The following is a 26,416-nucleotide window of genomic DNA, read 5'->3' on the forward strand; positions in this document are numbered from 1 at the left end:
TCTGTCTAAATGTGTGATATAAAATACTATATATATATACTTATATATATATATATATATATATTAGACTATGTACCTCTTATTTGAACACAGTGAATGACATTGCTGTACAAGTTCCCTGCAGAGACAGCTTAGCTGTTTGACCCCAACCCATCAAAAAACAGCATTTAACCCCCATCTACTCCATCTGTATACTGTAACTATATAAATCATTTTCTTTTACAAGAAAAATCCTCAAAAATCAATCTACTGCAAATGTAACACCCATTGCAAACTGTCTGCTTTCAATTAGTACTGCAATGTAAACCTTTAATAATTTGTTTTAAGAGGTTGAGGAAGACAAATTAAATTAATTATAAAACTGACAATAAATAAGATACATAGTTTTGATTTGAATAAAATTTTATCCAAGTGTAATTCAGGTCTTCACAAAGGGTCAATAATTTACAAAAGACAGACATACACTGGTTATTGATGGACAACCTCTATTACCATGGTGACCACCATAGCAGATGACAGTTCATCCTAGGAAATCTACCGCAGACACCTACAGGACACTATGGGCTGCCCCTGCACAAGGATATTGCACAGTCTTGCTCGGTCATCATTTCTCAGGTAAAATCCCTTTGGATCCCACCCAGCAGGTCGGCCAGCTCCACAGGTCACAACATATTCATGATGAAGTTATACAAGCGTGTCAGCACCACAAAGTGCACAGGCAGGCATGACTGCCTATCCTGTGTGCCAGGGTCACAGGTCAGCCAGGAGAGGGCATTGTACTGCTCCAGTACGAACCTGCGGGGGGAGAAGAGGAATGGCCATCACTGTAGCCCGCCTGATGTTTCAGCCAGCAACCCTCAAATGATTCGCATCAAATGGGTACATTACTGCGGAACAAAGAAAAGTACCTCAGCACATCCGACGTGTGGCTGGAGTCCAGCGGGTGTGAGTGTTTGCTGTGCAAGAACTCATCAGATTGAGTGGACGACACATGGAGGTGGAGGGAGGCCTGAAAAGGTGATGCAACTCAATAAGACGGTCACACCCAATGGTTCACTGTCACGTGCCAGTAAGTAAACACACGTGTAGCGCATGGCTTTAAGTTAAGCCTGAAGTTTGACACAAGTTACCTTCAGGAAAAGGGGACATTGGTGTTGTGCCTGTGGACAGGTGGACCAGAACCAGTTGGGTAGTGGACCAGTCTTGGCAGTGGAAACAAAGTAGCCAAGAGCCATGGGCTGCTGGAGAATGGTCAGGGTTTCATCATGGGACTCCATCCGATCCATACACTGTCCCTTGAACAAGAGTTGGGAGTTAATAAAAAATTAAAGAAATTTCACTGACTGCAAGCATCAAGTGACAATATTAACCACTTGAATAGATGAGAAGAATAAAATAATTTGCTGGGACTACCTACAACACTTAACAGTGGTCGGATAGTTAAGGAAATTGTAGCATTTAAGGTGCAGCATGTGACAGTATGGTTGTAAACATAGTGGTCAAGGACGTGTTACAAGCTTGAAGGACCCCAGGTTTGAATTACCATGTGTGCTTTGGTGCCCTTCAAAGGTTTCACACTAAGGTTAATAGCAACAAATTTGTTTGTGGCTTTTGCAAAAATGGTCAAAGCTACTGGGGTAAGTTATAAAGTACAGATGCTCTTCTACTTACGATGGTTCAACTTACAATTTTTCAAAGTTACGATAGCGATACGCATTTGGTATATATGGGTTTATCGGGACATAGCCCAATCATTAATCAAGGAGCATCTGTATACACAATATAAAAATTGTCAAATGCAAATTGATACAACTTTGACATGCATTTACTCTGACATACATGAGTAAAAATATCCAATAGATGGGTTTATTTAAAAAAAAAAAAAAAAAATTGTACCTAGCTTATTGTACAAAACTAACATTACAAGCAGCCTGGAAAAGGTGTCAGCTTAATTTCAAACTTACAATGCTTACCACCTTGAATCTTGCATATCTGTTCAATACATTTTGTGAAAATCATACATTTACAACTGATCAGTCTTACTGAAGAAACCCTGATGTACAGTTTTTGGCAAAATATTTCAGTGGAAAGCTAATATTTAGTTTGAGAGTATACGGAATTTAGAGGGCTATGATTTTTCCTACAGTAACTGAGGTAAATATTTTGCTCAAGGATTCTGTGTCAAGTTACAAAGTCCATGACCTTGATCAGTGTGCAGCCAGCTACCTTTACAATTTCAGCATTCATTCATTCATTCAGCTGGCCATTATTTTTCTTATTTAGAACACGGACAGGAAGAAGACTACCTTGTTCCCATCACCTCCATGGTGGTAGTGGGACCCAGGACTGTGAACAGGAGAAGTTGTGGGGGAGTTTGGAAGGTTGTTAATGATGTCAGGATCAACCAGGTTCTCTTGATCCAGCAAGTCGAGGATCCCCATTGCATCCGACCCATCTAGAGAGAGAGAGAGAAACCAATGCGCACATAAATGAAATGCAATCAAACAGTTTTAAATCACGAATCTTTCACATTATTATAAATCAATTTAAACATTCATTTAAACATAAGGAGCAAAATGTGAACTGATTTTACACATTTAGTCAAAGCAACTGATACTGTCCAGTGGCAAAACAAAAGCATCTGGATGCTCTAGACTTACCATTGATGGGGTTAAAACTGATTTCCTCTGTATTGTAGTTGGAGCTGTTGACCTGGACAACAGCGGAGGTGGGGAACACTAGGATGTGTGTGCAAGATGTGTCCTGAGGTGTGTGTAGCTGGGATGTCTGCATGTTTAGTGTAGTGCTTCGGCCAAACACAGAGCCTGTGGACACCGAATCTGTCGAGCATAAAAACACATTAATCCTGTGGCGAGTGGATTAAAACAGGTCACCTCACTTAAAGAATGAAATAGAGCTTAACACACAGCTTTGAGTGCTGGCCATCATTTGAAGAGATACATTTTTGCCCTCAGCAGGACAGCACTTTAAGAAAAAGATTTAGTACCTGGCATGATCATGAAGGAACCCTGAGGCTCCATGGCCACAAGGCAAGCACTAAGGATGCTGGGAGTGTCGGCAGCTGAGATGCCACACATCCTACACATTTCCTTCAAACGGCGGCTCAGAGACTGCAGATTCCTCCTGCTTAGCAAAATACTCCAGTCTAAGAAGGAGGAGGAACAGCAAGCAGTGTTTACAGCCAACAGAAAGGACAATCGCTGTTACAGCAGACTATTTAAAATTTAAACAAAGCTGGTCACATATCCATATCAGAACAAATGACGTTCTTCACCCCGTAGTTCGCCATGGCCGATCCTTCCCAGACGACCAATCACTACCCTCCATGGCAGTGATGTCATCTGCATGAGTTCCAGACACCATTCCCACAGCCTCTGGAGGCCCAACCTTCTGGCAGAGCCCTTCTTTCTTCTTGCTCTGCGGGAGCCACAGCTACCGTAAGCACAGAAAAGGCTAGAAGCAGTAAAAGAGTGACACATGCAGTGGACTGGGACAGACCTACCTGTTGGGAACATCTATGTTGATGATGCAGGTCTCCAGAATCTCGCCATACATGTCGGTGCAAGTGGCGAGCAGCCAGCGCTGATCATGTGACAGGCAGTAACCGACAAAGAGCACGTTGTACTTCTGGGCAGCATCGCCAAATGTCTCGCCCAATTCCGTTTGCTTGTCCTTCACTGGGGCCAGTACAAAGGGTGGCGTATAGAGTCGCATGCACTCTGGTCTCTGGAAACGCGCACATGACAGGATGAAGACAGAGGTCACTACTAAGTGAAAAAGTGAAATATGGGTTACTCATTAGTTCAATTAACATAGCAATTTTATCTGAAAAATCTCCTTCAATGATCTGACAGACAGAAACTAGCGAGTCACAGCCAAAAATGAATCAAACATCTATCGGACAGAGTCCAGGATTTGACCCTCTATTAAACGGATACTCCATTTACATTAATTTAAATGTTTAAAAAAAAAAAAAAAAAAAAAAAGACTATGCAATACTATACTGCTAACAAGTAATCCATTTTCACTCCAAAGCACAAAAAAAAACTCCCATCAACAAAAAATACTACAAGCCAAAAATGTCCCTTTCCCACCCTCCATTAAACCTCAAAAAAAATGTTTACATTTAAAAACTAAGATCTCAGTTCAAAGAAAAAAGTAGCGATTTTAGTAAAGTGGCAAGCGGGGGTCGTAGAAGCTGTGCGCAACAGCAAAGGTGACAAGCTGGACTCTGGATTTGGACTTGCTGTGTTAACCAAAATGTGTTTAGCAGGCTTTTCAATTTTTACCTTGGTTTGCCAAATTGTGTGCCTGTAGAATTTCATAAAGACATCACTAGGCAAATGCCTCCTTCCTTCACCCTGTATGTATTTTAAATGTCCCCAACTGTCCACATTTATGTGGACTTTGAGAACTTTCTTCATTTTATCACTCAAAGTGGACTGAGTAATGGCAACATGAGTTTTCATTCTTTATTACTTTATTCTTTTATTTTCTGACATTCTCAGTGTGTCTAAGCACCTCACAGGTACAACAGCTGGAACAGGATCTGAACCTGGAGTATAGAAAGGGTAAATGAACAGCCTGAACCACTACACAACACATTGACCCCATGATGTGTATATCCACCTACACTTGTAATTCAGCTGTTGTCCGCTTTTACCTGGACTAGGTGCTATATTCTCTCTTGACTGTTTTGTACAGTATATGAGGTGGCTCACATATCTCCTAAACTTCCTGGCCAATTAAAGCACATTTACATTTATTCACTTAGCAGAAGCTTTTGTCCAAAGCTACTTACTATGCAACAGATACTATGTAGTGTTACTAGCCCACACACCTTATTCACCAAAGTGACTACGTTGCTAGATACACTACTTACAAGGGGTTACTCATCCATGCATCAGTGAAACACACTCACATCCTTAAGCATTAAGGATGAAGAGAGATTTTGAATGGTATACCACATGAGTGGAGTCTTTGCAGTGCTTACCTCAAGGTTTTTAAGAGCAGAGTCAAGTGCAAGGCCAGGACCGAACCCTGTCAGAGTTTTCACGTTAGTAGTTGAGGGCAGGGGGCGCCGGCATTGTGAGAAAACATAGAAGGCCAGAGACTTGAGATGCTGGGCATACACTTGGTGTCCCTCATTCTTTACTGGCTGCAGCAGGTACTTGCAGGGAATGATCTGACAGACACACAGAAATGTTAGCTATTCTCTCCAAAGTGCAAAACAACATAGTACAATGTTAGCATCACACACAATGTAAAAATTTATGGGCACTACATTAACTGAAGATTTTATTCAAACATTTCCTTTTGGGCCTTTGATTTCTTTACAGTATCAATTCAGTTAGAGGTTTTTTAAAGGTAAGCTAGTAGCTTCTCTTGAGAAATCCTACAGCCTTCTTGCCATTGCAAATCAGCTACTTCATTGTTAAATACACTTTTTGGGGGGGGGAGATCCCCATAAACCAATATTTCACAAAGATTTCCTAAATTATCTTACAATTTTTGTGTAAGAACACATGCATCTAGGTGTTTAAATCATCTGCAGATGCATGCTCAAAAGACCTGTCCTACCTGTACAGACAGAGCAGATTTCATGTGCAGAGGAACACATTGAAGCATCTCCACATAGCAACGAAGAAGGCCCAGTGTCCAAACGCTGGTGGATGTGTCCCCTTCTGCTTCCTCGTAGGTAAATGGGTCCACAATGTACACCATTATGGCTGGGGGATATGTGACGGCATGAGAGTCACCATCGGTGGGCATACCAACTTTCTCCCTTTCTACTGTGCTGTAAGGAAGGAATGTGGGGGGGGGTCACAAGAAATGGGACTCAGCATCACTGCAGACAAATGGAGGTACATGACAGTCCAGTTAACATGCATATTAATATGATCCAAGATGATAATTAAACATTTGTTGTACACTGAAGAAGCAGTCATGACAATGGTGCCAAAACAGATACGACATAGATGTCTTGCAAGATAGATTAAAAACCTCATTAAACCTGAGGGATATTGCACAAGCTGACAGCAGGTCACATACAACAAAGCAGTGACAAAGGACACTAATGACACTGGAACAAATATATATATATATATATATATATATATATATATATATATATAACATGAATGAAACACACCTCTCTGGAGCTTCCAAAGGCCCTAGTGTCTGGCTGATGCCCGTTTCTTGGTCCCCTGTAAGGATTGAGTTTTGTGAAGCAGGCTTCTGCCCCAGCTGCCCATACTGGGATGTGCTACCCTGCACACCTACGTTCCCAAACACTGGTAAGGAGCTGGCCTTAGCAGCCCCGCTAGTGCTATGTGGGCTTGATGAAGGCAGGGTGGAGGAAGGCAGGCCATTGGCAGTGATGGATGGAGCATTGTTGCTGCTTCCTGGTGTACTACTGGAGGCCAAGGTAGAGCCTTGGACACCAACTGTGTTTGTTGCAACAGCAGCTGGTTGCTGTGTGGCACAGGACTGGCTTGAGGGATTGGAAGAGCTGGGCTTTGTGAACAAAGAGCTGTCTAGTGTTTGGGCAGCCAGATATGGAGCTGGAGAGGAAACAAGAGGAAAAGTCAATATGACCTTCTGCTTACTTATTCATGCATGCAATGGCAACAGTACAACGTTGATGCATATTATGCATATTAACGTGATATCCCAATTTGCTGGACTAATTCAGACAGTCTGATCACTGACCGAGCTGGTGCTTGAGGACATGAGCATAGAGTTTGAGTCTGCCATACGAATCACTGTTGCTTGGCATCTCCTTCAGGAGCCATGTGCTCATGGGCTGGTCAGACAGCTTTTCTGCTGTGCTGCCCACCTGCATGATGCCATCTGGTTGCAATCTGGTGATTGGTCGGTGTTGGCCGAGCTGGCAGGACTAAATTTTAAAAAAAGTAACATTTTTTAAAATACAATCAGGGTGTATAAAACTAGGTTTCAGATTACACATGCCAGTTCTTAGGGGAGAAAAAGAAAAGAGGGGGGAGAAAAAAAAAACATTTGTATATTAAACCACTTAGGTTTAGGGTTATAAGAGTTATTCACTTTAAGGTATTCTGCTGGTATATGTTGATTTCCGAAGCTTAATGTTTATGTTTGACAACAAAGCTATAAGAATGAACGAGACTTGTGACTATGGGTCTGGAAGAAAGAGCCTCTTGCACAAGAGATAAATTTAAGATCAGTACACACTGGTTTGCACAGACACACCCACTAAGCTAGCAGCAGGCAGAAAATAACTATCCCACTGTCCAGAATGTTCAGGCTGATGTTGGAACAAGTAGCATAAAGCATCTCCCTTTACCTCATACACTGCAGTGAGGTCCCTGAAAAAGTTTCTGGCACCATTGAGCAGGGCATCGTTGTCAGGGCACAAGACTACATATCCCACATTCCTCTGGGAGATAAATGGTTCCAGTAGCAACTTCTCCCAATAGGGCAGGCCAAAGGGTGACATCAGTACCAGGTCACGCTCATAGCCCACCAGAAAGGTGGGGATGGGCAGAGGCTCTGGCGACTCATCAGTTCCTGCAGAAAAGTGGGATTACAACCGCCTTCTAAACCATGTTTGAGGGATCAACCACTGGGTCTAGCATATCTTACATACTGATCCCTCGCCTAATGGAGTTAACCTTTCCTGTGAAATCACCCCATTAGGCAAATTTCCTTTGTGAATTAGTAAATCGGAAAAAATTGTAATTTAACACCATAAGCTCTTTGGGGAGGGGGAAAATGGCTAAAGTAATTAACACTTTTGAATATGCTGTTTCAGTTCTGATACTGACATTATTTGAAAGCTGTTATTAGTAACTGTCAATGTGTTAGGAAGTAGTTCCATATCCTTTTGCAAAGCATAATAAAGTTTCTATACACACCAGTTAAATAGCTTATTGTATTCTGCAATTTCCTTAAATGTTCTCATGAGTATTTACTCAGTTTTTACTTTGTGTTGGTGGTGGTGAATAACTATGAATCGATAACCTGGAACGGCAGATGTGACATCAGGAATCATCTGTGTGGGGCAAACTGCACGTGTGGTTGTACTGTTATGTTTTTCAGGATCACGTGAATAACATGTGGATGTACAATGACCGTGTAATGGGCAGAAATCCATTTGTGTTGAATTACAAACCTGTTGTAAGAAGAATATATTTTCACAAGTCTTTGTAGCAATTTCACATTGTACGGTTGGGTCCCTGCCATGTGAGGGATGGACATATATCCAAAGTTGCATGAAAAGAATGTTTCTACATGTTACTTAACACATGTGCCATGAGACAGCTGGCCTCAATATCTGTAGACAGTACAGTCCAATACTATGCAATGCTCACACATGGGGCTGCTCACCATAGGAACCTCTGCCTGCCATCTTGTGGAATTGCTGCCAGGTGAGAGGACCCTGCACACCCCAGGATCGCAGGCTCCTCTTCTTCTGGATGGCATCCTGAAGCACAGGCTGCAGTGACAACAGCGTCCGTAGCACATCTTGAGAGAACAACCCACTGGCACTGACTATGGAAAGAGGAGAAACCAGATTAAACAGCACCTCAATCATATGTGTTTTCGCACTGATCTCTCGGTTAACTTCGGGGAGGTCACACGGCCTGATTAAATTAACCTGGGTATTACAACAACAATCATCCACCCAAAAAAAAAAAAAAAAAAAAAAAAAAACACACTGATGAGAATGATACCTTGTTATTTCCCCAGCTTAAACAATGACCGGGGCGTGTACCTATTCCTCACTAATTACACTTAGCGAGCCAGTCTCTCTATAAAAGGTACTACCTCAACCGTTAAAGACTGGCTACTTTCCCCCCTGCCTGCACTTAAATCATGGCCTGGATTATCATGGTAAGCATTTTTTTCTCTGGCATAGTGTTACAACAGCAGTAAATTTTCAAAATTGGGGCTTTAAGATTTAGACAAAAATGTCAATTAAAATTTCAAAGAACATAAATAGAGACACTTTTAGAAATAGGCATATTAATGCTCTTATTTCAAAACCGAAACAGCTATATGAACTCAAGCATTTCTCCATAACCTGCCATTTAGGCTCCTACAACAGATCTCACCAGAATTTTTGGCCCACTGGTGAAGACAGGACTCCTTTACCAGGGTCTCATCCACCTTGTTGCCCCCAGACATGTTGTCCATAAACTGGCGACCTTGCTCCAGAGCCAAGTAGCAGTGGCTGAGGCAGTCCAGCTCATCCACATGTACGTGAGGGGGGCCGGCACCAGGGCCCCATAGCGTCTGACCAGTGGTCTCCAGACCCCCAAAAGGAGAGAATGGGTTGGTGCAGAGGTCCTGCAGCAGGATGATGAGGTCATCAGGGAGCTGCTCCTTCAGGCCTGTAAATGCATGCTGTAGGGTCTCAAAGCGCCTCTCTGCCTCACGTCCAGCATACGAGCCTCGCCCCACAATGTCCAGCTCATCCTCCAGGAAGAGGCCTGAACCAATGGCATACCTACGGTTGACTACAGCACTGAAGCCACAGGTGCAAGGTGCCTGTGGCTCATGACCTGGATCACTAACATAGACACCCACGTCAGCACCCTTGATGTTTACGCTGCAGGCACACACACAGCAACTGCAGCTGTCAAAGTTGCAGTCCTTGAAGAGGTTCGTGACGGAATCTGATAGGATGAGGGTGACGTAAAGGCTGTGGGCCTCGGGGACAGACAGTGCCATGACCGGCTCCACAGAACTCAGTGGCCGGCAGGTGGAGGGTGTGGAAGCAGGTGAGTAGAGGTCCGAGTTCTCATATTTCACACTGCCCTGGACACTGCAGGGCCCTCGGGGGGTACGAGGGGTGCGGGGAGTTCTTGGGGTGAGAGCAGAGAACCGAGGTGTGGCAGGGGAGGGCAAGACACTGGGGCCACCGTTGCTGGGAGGTGCACTGTTGGACATGAATGGCGTGTAGGTCTGGGTGTAGTCTAGCTCCATGACACTGCCCACACTTGGGATGTTACTGAGGAGGAGAGAGACACAAACAAAATTTGGCTAGAGCAAAAAGACCAACAGGCTAGAGCAAGTGAAAGAAGGGGATAAAATATTAAAGAAAGTTAACCTAATTATCTTCTGCGAGCTCAAAGAAAAATTAACTTGTAACACTAAAGTGATTTTCACAGTAGTTGGAGGTGGAGAAATCAGAAAAGTAACCAAGACTGGTTCTCTCACACACACACACACACATACACACACACACACACACACACACACACACATTACCTGTCCTTGTTGAGGAGGCTTACAGCTGGCTTTGGTTGGGGCAGTTCCACCGTGCCAACTGGCCAGCCAGGCCGGTACTTGCAGTCCTCGGGCAACTTGAGAGGTGACTGGCATTGGCTGGGTAGTGTCTTCAATGGGGCAAACATGGAGCAACCAACAAACATCTGGCACGTCTCTGGTTTGTAGACGAATGAGAAATCCTGAGGAAAATGGGATGTGCATGACAGTTATTAGCCTCTAGTGTGAGTAGTATAGTACATCCCTCATAGTCTCAATTTCCTGTAAAATACTGTGCTCACCACAAAGCATTCAGAACTTCAAAAAAGTACCGAGAACATCCTTTTTGTACAACTTAAGCCAGCAGTGTAACAACGCACTTTAGCCTTTAAGTACTTAACCTATTTTTAAATTTGTCATAGAAGTGCTGTCTATATACAGTAAATGTATTTATTACTCTGTGCATTCCTGCATGGCCTGGAGGACCAAAGACTAAAAAAAAAACCCACAACCCAGATGCTACCTTGACTTCAGATGGCTTAGGGCTACAGAGCCCCTCTTCCACCTCGATCTTGAAGTGGCTGCTTGGCAGCAGGGAACCATCCAGTAGGGTGAGACCAACTGTATCCATGGCCCCAGTGTCCTTATGGCTAATGTTCATGGGGGAATAGCCCATGATATGCTGTTCTAGGGAGGGTGGTGTAGGAAACATCTGGTGAAGGTCAGCAGAACCTAGGGGCACAAGAGAGATGGTCTGTAGGCTAGTGTCTTTAATGTAATTACACAGACAATCACTTCCATGTAGTGTTCCAGGTCTCTGAGGCAATGCTACCAGTGATAAACCTGTATGAACTGAGTCAACAGGTGAGTATCTCTGCCACAAGTGGAACATCACAAGTATGTTAACAGCAACAAATGCACAGAACTCAGTAGCCAAATCCAAGAGAGCACTTCATGACACTTTTAAACAGTTCTTAAGGTGAGGTAAATTTAGTACTTTCTGCGCAGTGCTGAATACCCAACCCTCACTCTATCAATGTGGAATGAACAACAGAGAATAACTTACTTATGCAAGAGAAGGGTTCATACACTGTTGGTTTGGCCTCTTTGTTGTCATATTTCTCATTGGTTCCCTTGGTGGCTTTCCTGGACCCAGACTGAAGGAAGACAAAACAATGTAGTCATCCTACCCCACAGCAGATTCTCGGAAAACCAAGTGAACTACATCCAGTCAATAGGGACACTTCTTTGGGAACAATCTAGGGTGCTTCCCCCTTCGCATACTGGAAAGACATGATTATCACATTATTCTACGAAAAAATAAAGGAAAATTAACCCAGATAATGACATTCATTATACATCACTCCTGGAAGGGTTCCTAACCAAAATTTCGTCCTCGTCTGAACTGAAAAGGTTGTCCAGATCTTTGAAAGAAACTGCCAGGTCGCTCTCACGTATCAGGCTGGTGGAAGCCATGTGATTTTGGGTAGCTTCACCTTCAGGATCTGTATACCCAAACAGAGAAGAGAGAACACAAACTATTATTTCCACTGAAATATGACAATCCAAACAAGTATTCAGAAACTCACAGCTAAACCATTAAAAATGCGTACACCCATTCATCACACAATGAGGTTCAGTCATGCTGTGAAATAACCTTGTTAGGCAATTTCCATCTTGAGGAGACTGAATTACCATTATCACTGGGTGAAAAAAACTGACACCTAAATATGGCATATTTTAAAATATTTGTAAGAAAAATTACTCCTGGCATGTCTTTTGTAGTTATATTTTCATTCATTCATTATCGATAAACTACTTCTCCGGCGCAGGCTTATAATGGTCCACAACCTCTCCCTTAAGTATAGGATATCAGGCAGTGTACACCCTGGACAGAGATGTTTTCATTATTTCTTTATGTGATAAACATCTGCAAGCCAAAATTAAATTCCAAAGATCATTGGCTGTCTGATTTTGCAAAGCAGATGTTATGCCAATACAGGTGCTGTGTGTTACTGACAAGATGAAGCTTTATTTATGACACTGAAAAGTTGTATGTTAACGCTCTTTCCATTATTCAAACAACTGAATTAGCAGTTACATGTTTATGAATTATTTCTAAAGGTATTAAGAGGGAGCAAGTAGCGCAGTGATGAGAGCTGCTGCCTTGCACTCAAAGTCCCCATGTTTTAATCTATGCTCCAGCTGCAGTATCACTGATCGAGGTTCTTACCATGAATTGAAAAATTACAAATTATTTACCTATTTATACAGAGGGGTAACCAGCTTAACACTAAGTTGCTTTGGAGAAAAGCATCCGGTAACTGAATTAATAATGTTGCATGTGGCTTTTTAGTTGTGATTTGTATTTATCACAATCAACGGTTGTGACTGACTAAGACTGTCACAATGTGATAGGAAGCAAGAATTATACAGCTCGTTTTGTTACAGAAATACAGAAATGTGTTGTTAAAGCAAAGGAAGCCAGCCAGGCTAACACAACTGAGGGGGGGGACCTTCTGAGTTTCAGACACCAAGCATATACACCTAATCCAAAATGTCACATACAAAATGCTATACAGAATAAAATACCTGTTGTGACAATGTGCAAACATGACACTGTAGTGAATAATAAGGCGACATGATGAAGAAAAAGGGTGCACATTTTCATAAGCACATGGTGCTTTTTGTAGTTGTTGTTTGTTTGTATGGGACACTTAAAGACTGAGTGTACTTACTATACTGATGATCCTTAAACTGAAAACAAAACCAAGAACAAAACGTATGACATAAAAAATACAAGCTCGTATGGACGACCAGATTTTAGTGCTTGTTCAGAAAGAACATAGAGACTTACCTGACTTTCCAGGGCCAGTAAAAAGTGACACTGGACCCACTCCATCTTCAGATGCACCTCCTTCATCACTTCCCTAAAAAAGCAGTTCAGTGTTCACCTCATTTTATGCTCTTTTTCATGCACCCCATACATTCTGAAAAGGACTGGCAGGATAGCTCAGGGGAGGGGAGGAAAGGAAAAAAAAAAGTTGAGCATTACCTTGTACTTCTTCCCAACCTCCCCCTCTCCTCCCAGCTTTTCCTTCCTATCAGAGAAGGTGAACTGCAAACCCCCATCCACAAAGGTATAGGGGTCCCGACTGGGCTCGTGAACAGATGCAGTGCCTAATGGGTACCTAGCCTTCCTTTGGAGGTACATTTGTACCCAATCAGATGACACCTTCAAAGGCTGTTTAGAGGTTGACATGTGCCTGTAGATAAAACAAATGAGACACTTACTGTTACTGTGAAGGTTCCAGTGGAAAGGAGACAAAAAAAATTCATGTTACAACACATAAATGAAAGCGACTTATGGCAAAAGTCTTTATAAGCACACAAACATTTGCGTTTTGTTTACAGAGGCAGTAATAAAGCCAGCTCATGCTGGATCACAGTTAATACCCAATGTACCTATCTGCATGTTAGGAAAATCCAAATACATTTTATTACATCAGACAAGAAACTGGTAAGGCTGGATGTTGTCTTCTGCCATACAGTATCACTTAGCACATTTTCTTTAAAACACTTGCATAGCCTGTCAGTCAGTCAGTGGCCAAAGGGATACTCACTCAGTGACAGACAAAACTCCATCCTGCTGACCTAGTCCTGTACAGTCCTCCTTTAGCTTGTCAACAGGAAGCTCAAGCTTGGGAAAATTGCCATCTTTCCTCTGTGGCAGAGAGTAATATTTCCATGGAGACTGGACATAGTTTTCAGCAGGGTTAACAGCTGCCCCCACATACACAGTGGGGTCTCTAGACTCTGAGCAGCCAGAAAGGAAAGGCTGAGAGGGAGCGTGTGGCCAGCGGGACACAGCCTGCTTGGCAGCTGGATCATTGAGGCATGGATTGTCTTGCCTAGAAGAGGTCTTTGGGACCTCCATCCTTCCCTCACTACGTTCATAGGGATGAGGGCTGAGTGAAGGGGGCTGTGGAGAGGCTCCGGAATCTTGCGGGACATTGGAAACCTGCGAGACTGATTCTATGTGAACGCTATCACCAGGGTGGAGACTAGGGAAACAAGGATCCCCTCTTGACCCTCCATCTAGGTGGTGCATTGCACCATCGGCCTCCAAGGTTCCACCTTCACAGTCTGAACTGCGGTGATGGAAGGGCAGCAGAGGCCTCCGTTGCTGCTTCTCACTTTTCTCCAGCCGTTCTATTGCCCTGTGCTTGGGGGGTGGTGGGGGTAGCTGGCCAGCTGACTGAGGGTGACCAAGGGAATATCCAGCTCGCTGCTTTACGCATCTTTGCCTGAAAAAACATTTGTTCACTTTACTGTGATTTAACACCTTTCAAGTCTGTCGGTTGAATAAATTTTCTTGAGCAAAACAAGTTTTGGACATTTGCAACTAAAATTAGCAATTAAGAAAATTTATCTGCATACACTGGGTAGCTTGGGACACAAAACTAATGGGTTGGACTTAACAACCGTTGGGTGGCTTGTTACCCCCTAATAAAAAAAGTTATCCAAAACATAAAAGAAATGGCCAAAGGGGGTCCGTACAAAAATCCTGAATCCAATTAAGTTAGAGCTTTGACAAAGACGCCATTGACATTGTATAGTACCGTGAACAGTTGCAGCTTGATCTGTGCGTCAGTTCAGTGAAATCCCAGCAGCCCTGGCTGTTGGCACCCTCTACATAGGCACTGTCGGCCACAGAGGAGAGTCTCCTCCTGAGGAATCAAGGAACACGTTTTGTTTTTTTTTTTAAAAAAGAGGCTGGTTCTCAACTTTAATAAAGTTGTCTGCTGCAAACAATCCCTGCACTCAGCCTCACTGCCCATTACAGTGGCTTATTCATTTCAGCTTGTCATGATTAAAATTGTAAAAGACATCATGACTTATGAAATGAAAATGATTTAAAGCTGAAGCACAAAAGCCAAAAAAAACTATTCTCAATGGGTGATATAGGGGATGTGACAGTGAAAAATCAATTTCAAACATATGCATGACAAAAAAAAATGTTTTGCAAATATCAGTACATTGACAAACAACAATGTGAAATACTGCTAACCCTCCTACAGTCCTGTAACTAAAAACAATAGCTTTCACCATAACATATTTTAAACCAAAGACAATCAATCAAATTAATAAATAAGAAATGCATACTTCTTGTGGGCTTGATCAATACTGCACTCCTGCCACACGTGTTCCACCATCTGGCTTTCTAGCTGGTGTGGAACCTTGCTGCTGTACTGAGCTGTGCTGTCCAGTCTCAAGCGGTCCGACATAGAGGGGTGTTTCATCCACTTTGGAAGCGACAAAGACGCTACTGGTAGAGAAAGAAATGAAGCACGCTGTCATCCAAACAGCAGCAGTTAAACCACAACATCAGCTGATCCCTCTACGCTGCCAAGTATCTGCGGGTGTACCAGTGGTGCGGGCCTCCTCTGGGGATGTGGGGGGGGTGAGGGTGACAGATGACAATACAGAATCTCGGTGAGAAGTGGGCACTTGGTGGCCACCCAAATGGACAGCTGTAGAGTGGGAGGATGCCAGAGGGCTCACGGCAGGGAGGACACACTGTGGGACCAGCACCATACAGGCAGGGTACACCATTCCAACTCCAGCTGTGAAAAGGCACATTTTCAACTGTTAGAATGCAATATTTTCATTATGTAATTTGAAAGATCACAATGACCACCTGATGTTACTATCCAAGTGAATAAATAATTAAAAAAGGCACTGGGGGGGGGGGAGGCAACGTACACATGATATATCAAATCTAAACCTTCAAAATTGAAAAGAAACAAAAACTGGACATGCATGAGCAGCTACTAGAAGCAGGTTGTACCTACTAGTTGTGGACTGCCTTGTTCAATTAAAACATCAGCAAGGAATTTTGTTAGCTTGAAACAAACAAATCCACCTGAAAATCCCAACATACTGGTATTCTCCAAAAGCATGACTCAATGAGACATGGTTCTTACCAACAAGGACCTCCACAGCTGCTAGGGAGTCATCCTCCCAGTCCAGATCCTCCATTGGGTCCTCTGAGGTCTCTTTTGGCCCAGGGCTGATGGGATAGAATTGCCTCCATTCCTCTATCAGCTTCTGGGCGGAGGGATCAGACAGCTTGAATGACTGGCCGGTTAGGGTGCCGCTCAGGCCAAAAGGACTCAGAATCACTGGGGGGGCAGAGAGCAGAGTCAGCAAGGTCCTTCTTCCAGCGGCTGCAAAATCTACCTCCCCCTCATAGGCTGTTCACGTACAAATACTGCTATTTAGTGATGCGGGGGGGGGGGGGACGAATAATAAAACAGAGGTACAACAAGAGTCAGAATTTAAGAACAACAATTTAACTTGCTTCTTCTGAGCCATTACGGCTGCTTACGAGTTTACAAGACTATTATTCCTTCTCAACACATGCAAACATTAGCAAACCTGTCATTTGTAAATTACCGGCAATGTGTATGTTTTCTTAATACAAAAAAAGTTGTGTAAACCTCTTTGTACCCAATTACACAGGCTTCATACAAAGGAATCTATCCAAGAGGCAGCCAACCAAGTTAGTCCAAGTCAAAGCTTCATCAGCATAAGCGCTTTAAAAGAATTGACAGTATTGGTGCAAAGAAGTGAAAATGGACCACACTTAAAATTATGGAAAAGCTGTATAGAAAGCAGGCTTGTTTCTGTATTTACTGCACCATATGGAAAAGCCATGGCTGCCTGGCCCTGAGCAGCCCCAAGTACCCACCCTGGAGAGGCCGGCCAGTGTGCAGAGCCAGTGAGAGGTGTTCCTCACTCAAGTGGTACACAGGCTGATGCTGGCTGATCTCCACACTGGTGCACACGTGACTGTCACCATGCAGGAAAAAGGTGAAGGCACAGGACAGGTGCTCACTGCAGGGAGAAAGGCCATCCAAAATTTCAATGATTTCATAAGTTCGAAATGCACTTTGCGATACATGATGATTGATATATCTTTGCTAGCTGTTGGGGGGAGGGGGGGGTGACTTTATTTGCCAATGAGGAAAAAGATTTACACAATATAAGCCCTTAAGAACAACAGGGCATTACAAGAAATCAGACTGTACAACTTAAATACCTAACAAAAATTTGGGGGTGAAGTGGTACATGGTAAATTTAAAGTCAAGGCAGTGGATAAGAATATCCTCAGCACTTGTATGGATGAGTCTTCGGCTTTGTATACTACATTTACATTTAGCTAATGCTTTCTGCTATTTAGCTAACCCTAACCTACAATTATTAGACATTTATACAGATCAGTAATTTTACTGAAGCACTTTACAGTAAGTACCTTGCTCAAGGCTACTACAGCTTGAGGTGGGATTCAAACCTGCAACCTTTGGGTCATAAGGCAACAGCTCTAACCACTATGCTTTAATTTTGACAATTAAAATGTCAAAAACAAAACTTGAGTACTTTTCAGCAGTGTGACTTCATTGTCAAAATCAAACTGTTTTTGATGTCAGTAATCAATCTACAAGTGACCAAGATCCCAATGAAAAGAAATTTCATGTTCCACATCCAGGGGGGAAGAGGAAAAATCCTTCATAAAGATTGAGACAATCAACCCAATTTTACCCCAAATGGAATCTTGAAATCAGTTAATTGGTTTTAAATATGAAGAGAAAGATAACTCAATTTTATGCATTCTACTGCATTACACAAAGGTAAACAAGCTTTAAACTATCAGAGTAAGGTGTCAATTATGGAGTAGCTAAATACTCATTCACACACAATAACGTATTGTGGACGCAGCGTTTTGGATTCAGATGAGGCGAAGGACGCACAGGCAACGTTCATTTCGAACGTTTATTGGAACACCGGCACAGGGAGGGAACGCTCTCGATCCAAGGACCGGCGTCTCAAGCCAGCCTGCTAAGCACCCCCAAGGCTTTCTCCTCTTTTTCCTCCTCTGGCAGATGCAATCACCCCTTATATTCCCAGTATGTCACCCAAATTCAATCAATTACAATTACTGCGTTCTCCCGCTCAAACACACGGTAACACGGGTCGCTACATTATGTTCAGGCTGCAAAACCCACAAGTCACAGTAAAACCTCAGACACCTCGTTATCTCTAATACTGCAGTATGACTAAAACACCACGACTGAATTCCTACTAAGAAGTTCTAATCCTTTCATTTTTGTTTTATGGCCACACAGAATGAGTCCAACTGATTTTAGGGACTGGTCTGTAACTACAGTGAAGGAACTTTTCCAATTCCTCAGTACTCATTTTGCAAGTGAAGTGTAGCTTGAAAAATCATCACACCAGCAAAGGCTCAGTTTCTCAGAGTCAAAAATGTGACTCAAGAGGCCCTTCAAATTCACCACTTTGGAGCAGTGAGCCAGTATAATAGCACTTTTTACACTTCAAACCACACTACCTAGCCAGAAATATTTCAAATAACTTAACCCATCATTTTAAAAAGGGTCAGTACAAAGAAGTAAAGTGAAGAACTGTTCATATAAAATTCAAACTAAAGTGTGAATTTATGAAGGTAACCAACTTAGAAGAACAAAGATACAGTTTCTTTCAAACACACTGTTCAGTTTCACAGCCAAGCACTAAAGTACTTCTAGGAAAATGTAAAAGAGCTCATGTTTACCTGTTGTTCACTGGTTTCTCGTCCTTCTCATACGGCTTGACAAACCACTTGCCAATGCGCACAAAGTTCCGGTTCATAAGGCAGCGTTCCAGCAGGTTGTGGATGGCCTTGAAGAGCAGGGTGCGACACTCATAGGACAAACCACTATCCCATACTCCATCCTCCTCACCCGCTGTGCAGAAGAGAAAGAGCACCATGAAAGAATGCAGCAGGCAGCTTGGTACCTTAATGTGATACTTCAAGTCTTAACAGTGACCTTACACTTTCACAGTTTAATAATTCATGTTTGTCTGTAGTAAACATATAAATGGATAAATCTGGAAAGCAGTCTAAGCTAAATAAGGTTATTTACATATATGATAATTACACCTGGGCAGAGATGTAGACCATGTAAAGGCAAAAATAGAGTATAAGCATTTTATCACATACGCCATATGGGATACTAGAAACCTGTTCTGACAGAAAACAATATTAAATAAGTATTTACAAAAAATGCACTTTAAATTGTTCTATTAATTCAGAGAATGATTTACAAATACCAGTAATATAACCTATACAACTCAGAGGTGCTGAAAATGTATTCTGTACTGACTATCATGAGTCCACCAGGAAAGGTGATGTAGCTCCACTACTGAGTGATGCATTCACAACCGTTATTCATGCAAAGAAATCCATTTTTGAACCAAAAAAACAAAAACAGGGCTTGGCTCACAAAGCTGAGAATGCATAAGAGTCTTAAAATGCAATTTCGTGCAACCCTGCCCCCCTTTTGCGTAAATGGTGATTTTCATACTATACAGCAGCTTTAACTTCAAAATGGAATAACTAAACTTTAGAACATGAAGTGACATAAATTGATTCAAACATGATGATAATTAACCTAAATTGGACTAAGTATTTTATTTTCTGGAGTCATCTGCATTAATGCAGATGACATCTACCATCTGCATGTATGGAGAATATTACTTTTAACTTTATTAAATCACAACTGAAATAGTATATCAGACCATCATGTCATCAAGACCAAGGAAGCGCTTGTGAAGCCTCAGAATAAATATGATGGGCAAAATACTGGAGAAAGTTACAAAAGCACTGGCTCTGAATTTTCTGCAGAGCATGCTTACGAGAGGTATAAGAAAAGAGAAATGAGGGGTAGTGCTCACACTACGACACTACATCCTATCGAACCGAACAACCAGATGACAATCTCAACCCCACCAAGGAGACGGCTACAACACAGACTGCCGTAAGTGCACAAATATCACATTACTGTACAACTACAGCTAGAATAAAATGCTACAGAAGAATCACAAGGTTACATGACAACTTGTATATTACACTTTATAACTTGAAACTGAAAAAAAACGGGAGGACTTCTATACTCTTTGCTGAATTTAACCAGTATTTCTAAAATGGGAAATCCCACATCTACTGCAAGTTTCCAAAATCACAGACATAATCACTTGCCACATGTCTGGCTTTAATAAATCCTGACACACAGCAATTACTTTAATGTGTTCATTTATTTAAACAATTGTAAACTCCTGCACACAGGCAGAAAGGATTAAATAAAAGTTCTAGTGGCTCGCTATAGGTTTAAGGCAAATTCTTTACTTGTTTATACAGGCTAAAATGCTAGTGTTCTGCATGATGAGCTGAGAGATCCAAACAAATAGCTTTGGAGGCGGGGATAGGAAATCCTTCTTTCAAACATGTATGGTCATTTTACTGCCAAAACCACTGTAAGATGGCTGGAATATGTTTACAAAGACATGCTCCTCCTTGACCCTCCAACAAAACCCTTGTACTACTTTGCCCCAGCATTGCTAGGATCACATCTCAGTATTCCCATGGGAAAGTCCAAGCATCTGCTTTCAAACATGTGAACTGAGAATTCTGGGAATGCTAGCTTGCTCCATGTGGTGATACAGTCAAAACACTCAATGGCTCACCAGAGTCAGGACTAGCATTCAGTAAGAACAAACTTCAAAAGAAGAAAAAGTCTATGAAAAACTTGCAATAACAGGCTTTTGACTAAAAATCTATACTGACCAACTTCCAATCACTGCTTAAAATGAGCTGGGGTTTTTCTAGTATACATTTTAATACAATGGAGCTAAATAATCTACTGTTAACACAGGAAGAAAAACCTGCCAGCACAATGGCTGCCAAGAACCAAGACTGATACTCTGGACTGCAGGGTAACAGGTACAAATCTTGGCTGGAACACTGCTGCAAATGGAGTGCAACTTTAGTCAACATTCAACTGTACGAATGTGCTCGACAGCTCTGGACTAGGGCATGCGCTAACCAAACAAACAATAATGGAAAGGTAATCATTTACATTGTGAAAGCTATTACCACCTCCCTCCCTAATGACCTGAGATTTGCGTTTCACTGCCTTACATACTTTAAGAAACGTCTGCAAAAGGCTCACTTTGTTTATCAGGATTCCTGCTTTCTACTGCGTTCAAAGAACAAGAGCAGTACTTCTATGTTAACCCAACTGGCTTCTCTGCTTTTTAAATAATTTATTAATTTAGAATTAAAAAAATTGATTCAAAATAAAATAAAAAAAAAAAAATCAAGTTTACTCTTGGCTTGTCTGTTTATGAAGACTTCAGTGGCAGATTGAATTCTCTGAGCATTTTCCCTTGGTTCCCACAGATCCAAAGATATCTTTCAACACTGATGAAGGAATATGAATGTGTTCTTCAAATGACTACTCATCTCTTGTCGTTTTGTTACAATACTCAATCACTGCTGCTCTTAAACAGGGATTCTTCTAGTTTAGAGGAAAAGTGCCCTGTTTATATTCAATTTAACCCTGAGAAGTGGCTTCACAGCATGACAAGAGTAGTTCTTAAGGTCTCAAGTACCACTTAATATCCCCAGGAAGCATGTCCATGATTTGTTGCTGCTTAACTGATGACTTGTTGGATTACAGGTCTGAACTGGCAGGTCTAAGGTGTTCTGCTTTTCTTGAGGTTTTGGGTGTTGGTATGCAGCATTTTCTCCAAACATATCTCTGTGTACTTTCACCAGGAAGTTTGTTTGTCTCCTCTGTACATAGAACACTGGCAGCAGTATTTTGCAGAGTAGTGGTTTCCTCCATGGTAACTTCCTATGAACACCACTCATGCTCAGTGTTTTTATTACAGTAGACTCATGAACACATGCAGTATCAAGTGCAAGAGATGCTTGCAGACCCTTAGATGTCATTTGAGGGTTTTTGTCACTTTTTTGAGAATTGTACACTATATTCTTGCACTGACCTCTGCAGGATGCTCACTCCCAGGAAGAGTAGCAATAGAGGTGTATTCTTCCATTTGTGAACTGTCTGCCTGAATGTGGCCTGATGGAAGCCCAAGTCTTACGAGTTTTAACAACTCTTCTCCTGATGTCCTTGGAAATCTCTTCAGAGAGCCATATTGCGCTTCAACAGAATTTTGCCGTAGCCAGAATTGTGTGGGGTTTTAATACAGCTGGGCAGGTTGAGCAGACACCTGAATTAACTGGAAGACTCAACTAACTGATTAGAATTCAAGCCTCCAACTACCTCCTCTTTTTAAGAGGTCATTATCCTAGAGGTTCTCATACTTTTTTCAATCAGTGATATGAATTGTTTATACCACTTGTTCAGTAAAGACATGGAAATGTAAAATGTATGTGTTGTTACACTATTCTTACAACTTAGGTTCAGATCACGTTTAGGAGCTATTCATGAAAAAAAACATCCAGATAGTTCCAAAGGGCAACCAATTTGGATGGGTCTGGTAGATGATTCCAAGCAGAGCAGCCAATGCGAGTTTTTTTTCTGCAAACAGTATTGGACACTGACCCTATATGTAGTGATGTATTCTACCTTCACTGAGTTAGGCTACTTGGAGTGCTGGGTCTATCAATCTAGGACTTCAGTTTTAGACCTTGACAAGTAGACAGTATCCACATTTCACAGAAAGGTACACAGTGAACTGTATAAACCACTTATTAACAAGGTAAACAAAAACTGCTGTTGAATGGAGAAATATAGAGCTTGGGGGAAAAGTTTAAAACCTTCTTTAGAGATAATACTAAAAATTCTGAATTGTCCACAGCAAACACACACACACAGCAAACAATCACAAAAAAATGAACCCATTCAAAGCTAGGAAAAGGAGCAAATCCTTTAACCCTTAAAAAGCTTTCTCATATGAATCTAAAATACTCCTGTATGACAAATGCATTCCACCATCAATCAGACTGAATGACAGCACAGAAGCACAATGAAGTAGAAAATGCTGACAAAAACATTTCATTCCCATGTTCTGTCTTCTGATTTTAGTTATGAAGATCACCATGGTAACCTGGCTGCACCCCTCAGGCACAACGGGAGCCTACCTGTAAGCTCGTCGTGGATGAGCTCAGCAAAATTGGGATCCTCCCCCCACCAGAAGAGCCACAGCTCCCGGCGGCCGGGTGTCTGGTGCCGCCTCCACACACTCAGCACGTCTGCCGCCAGGCAGCGACTGAAGCTGCACAGGATCGGGTCCTCCTCCGTTACAGGGAAGAGAATGGGGGTGGAGGCCGGACCCTGCCATACGTACTGCTTCCATTTAATCCCTGTCAGGTCAGCCTGAGAGACATGGAGACAGAGTGAGCATGAGAGCGAAAACGAGGAGGGGCGATGGGGGGCGGAGACAGAGTGAGAGGATGAAAGTGTAAGCTGTGCTTCTGCCTCAGGAAACGTCTGCACCTGCAAATAAAACAGTCCTCCAAGGTGGCATTCAAACAAACAGTCTCCTAATCCTGCTTTATGGAGAATGCATAAAGAACACATGACTGCAAAAGGCGGTACTGAACACAGCCACCAAGGGCCTCACCTGGCAACATTCATCTCTTGAAAATGCAGTGAAAATGACATGTCACAACTTTGGTTTATGAAGATGAGGAAAAAAAGACATTCAAAGTGCTTTACATAGGAGTCTGAAGTCCTTCTACAATGCAATCATCAAGTGACCACTGGCAGTTGGCGGGTTGAGAGCCCTACAGCTCGGGATGAACTTAGTTCCAAACCTACATCAGAGCTAATATCAGAAATTCTGATCTGTTCACAGCAAAGAAATGAACCTGTTCAAAAGCTACAAAAAAAGAAAATCTTTTAACCCTTAAAAGCCTTTTTATATGCATCCCACCATCAATCAGATGACAGCACTGTGAAAAGGTTAATTTGTATCACGCATGAAGCTCTACTGAACTCAGTCTAGACGTAACAAGAGTTCAGAAAGGGAGTCCAGGGTTTAATGTTTGTTCTGCACAAACATTTCCAGGTAAACTATTATAGGAAAGGCAAGAAAACAGAACATTTCCTTTTCTTTTTCCTGAAACAATGCTGAGGAAGCTCAGCAAAAAGAACAATGAGACCAGTGCTGAAGCCATACAGGGAGACTGTAAGTGCAGTAATGAGAAATTCTGGGGATTCAGACTTCCTTCTAGGACACATAAATCTCTCAGCGCAATTCAGCTGCCCCTCGTAAGCCTCTCATTTACATTTTCACATCTCAAGTGTCCTTGTCCCTTGACTACGCGTGATTTTCTGCCTCTCCAACAGGTTACAGGGAACAGGTGAAGCTCACAAATCAACAGGATTCCTTCCGCCGTTCGAAAAGCTCCCTGCAAGCTGCAAACCTGGACAGACAACCAGTCGCCCCCCCCCCCCGTGTTGTGCGGCTGCCACTATCCCACGTGCCTCAGCTTTAGAAATATGAAGAAGTTATGCAGACGGCACCGTGCAACACCGTCGTGTGGAAATTTGACCGCTCGCTCTCGTTGACGCCGTGGGAAAACTCTAGAAAAGCCGATCGTCACTTAAGCGCACGCTTCAGTCACGTTTCATCCACAGAGAGAAGGTGCCAGAGGAGAAACGCGAAGCATCCACCTTTAGGAATTAACCTTCCAAAAAACATCCCGTTATGAGAATGCAGAGGCAGAGCAGGAGGTCCACAGCTACTGGAAATGTGAAACAAGAATATGATGAAATCAAGGAATATATCTGGGGGAGAAGAAGAAGCAAAAACTTTGTGGCTCATTGCTTGCTTGTTAAGAGTTACAGATGGTGTCACTGTAGGGAAAGGCACCAGGCAAAGCCAGCTGCAGAAATGCACGAGGAAACAAAAGGCTCCAGTAAAACAGACCAGAAACATTGTCACTTTGTCACTTGTGGTGACAGAACAAAAAGTGTGTGACATGTCACACTCAACACGTTCATTTGTTGCAGAGTCGGAGACAGGAACTGGAAGGTGTACAGAGTTAGCCGAGAACACACACTAGTAGGAAAACTTGAGAAAGGTAACTGTGTGACTGACTGACACAGACAGAGACAGGAGAGAGAGACACACACACACACTTGTCTTCCATCGGTTTAAAGATGGCAGCGGTGTGTGTCGAGCGACTCGATGGCCAAGTGTGAACCTGGTCCCGAGTCGAGTGTGACTGTACACATCTCGTATATACACACACACACACACACACACACACACACACACAGAGCCGAACTAACTATTACGAGCTCTTTTTGACTGAGCAGGACAGGGCAGGAGTCGGAGTTGCTGCCATGACCGTCATGACGGAACGCAACACACACGCTGAGTGAGCAGCACAGAGACGGAACACAACACCGCCAAGTCCAGCAGAACCGCACTTCGACTCCCAGAACGCGCCGCCGGCTAAACACACTGGCTCTCTTCACTCTGACAGAACTACGGCGAACGCAGAGAAGTGCCAAGAGAGACATTTGAGAGCAGTGTTTTCGCCTGGGAACGGGACTTGTTCGAGTGTTTAATGGCCCTGAGGTCTGCGCGGAGCACGGGGCGAAGCTCGCGCTCGGCTAAGCTGTTAGCTTCGCAGCCCGTCTCGTTCCCTTCATCTTACATAACTTCTCTGCTACTTGGCTAATTTCGCAGGAAAGAAACGCGTCGAAGGGCCATAACTTTCCTGGCCGAAAGAGGCGACGAAATGCTCGTGCCTTCTTTGCGAATACGAAGAGGGAAACACAGCGCGAATGTCAAAAAGCAATTTTATTTTCGTGTAGTTTAAATTACAGCCTTACCAGGCAGAAGAGGTTGGAATGGCAGTCCTCCAGGCTGGCGCCGTTCGGCACGAAACAAGAACTCATCCTTTCACTGTTTCCTCGCACAGTCCATCGCGGCGACGGCGGCCCAGAAACTATTAAAACACGATTATAAACAGCTAATGTTCCTCAGCTAGCAGCTACTACTAGGGTGCCACTAACTGCCCAGTTCGACAAGCCCTCCGATCCTCTGGTTCGCCTCAGCAAAAAAAGCCTTTAACGGAACATCTCCACAAGTTGCACCGCGACGAGCCATGTTGAGATATTTGTAGAAAAATGGTCAATAAAACTAAAATCTGGACAGAAGGAAGGGGGGGGGGGGGGGGGGGGGGGGGAAGAGGGCAAAGAAACAATTCTCCCCTCCCCCTTTGGTTAAAGCAGTCTATTATTAAAATCCATCT

General features: G+C 42.8%; 1 protein-coding gene across 3 annotated transcripts; it reads right to left on the minus strand.

Moving 5' to 3' along the window:
* On the minus strand, positions 1-26,334 carry LOC108938338 (mediator of RNA polymerase II transcription subunit 13-like). 3 transcript variants are annotated; one of them, XM_018758847.2, is made up of 30 exons: positions 25,995-26,334; positions 23,288-23,522; positions 18,908-19,079; positions 17,027-17,172; positions 16,260-16,457; positions 15,702-15,899; positions 15,439-15,601; positions 14,895-15,002; positions 13,896-14,579; positions 13,328-13,538; positions 13,130-13,202; positions 11,656-11,777; positions 11,339-11,429; positions 10,796-11,004; positions 10,276-10,475; positions 9,117-10,015; positions 8,389-8,553; positions 7,346-7,569; positions 6,733-6,919; positions 6,173-6,584; positions 5,602-5,818; positions 5,015-5,206; positions 3,524-3,747; positions 3,296-3,438; positions 3,008-3,166; positions 2,661-2,840; positions 2,307-2,455; positions 1,131-1,289; positions 909-1,009; positions 1-795 (listed from the first exon to the last, which is right to left on the minus strand). In XM_018758847.2, the coding sequence occupies exons 1-30, from the start codon at positions 26,058-26,060 to the stop codon at positions 663-665; spliced, it is 6,420 nt and encodes a 2,139-aa protein (XP_018614363.1). In that variant the 5' UTR covers positions 26,061-26,334; the 3' UTR covers positions 1-662. The 3 variants fall into 3 exon arrangements, with proteins under 3 accessions (XP_018614363.1, XP_018614361.1, XP_018614362.1); XM_018758845.2 differs by having other exon boundaries at positions 1,131-1,295; XM_018758846.2 differs by having other exon boundaries at positions 663-795; positions 1,131-1,295; positions 15,439-15,598.
* Between the last annotated feature and the right edge of the window lie 82 nt (positions 26,335-26,416).

Source organism: Scleropages formosus, chromosome 10 (genome assembly GCF_900964775.1).
Source record: "Scleropages formosus chromosome 10, fSclFor1.1, whole genome shotgun sequence".
NCBI classification, from domain to species: Eukaryota; Metazoa; Chordata; class Actinopteri; order Osteoglossiformes; family Osteoglossidae; genus Scleropages; species Scleropages formosus.

Excerpts from the sequence above, each read along its gene's own strand:
- LOC108938338 (XM_018758845.2), bottom strand. The coding sequence starts at position 26,060 with ATGAGTTCTTGTTTCGTGCCGAACGGCGCCAGCCTGGAGGACTGCCAT. Across the intron at positions 13,203-13,327 it reads AGGTTGGGAAGAAGTACAAG|GGAAGTGATGAAGGAGGTGC; the intron begins GTAATGCTCAAC and ends CTGCTTTTTTAG. Across the intron at positions 8,554-9,116 it reads CCAGTGGGCCAAAAATTCTG|TCAGTGCCAGTGGGTTGTTC; the intron begins GTGAGATCTGTT and ends CTCTTTCCATAG.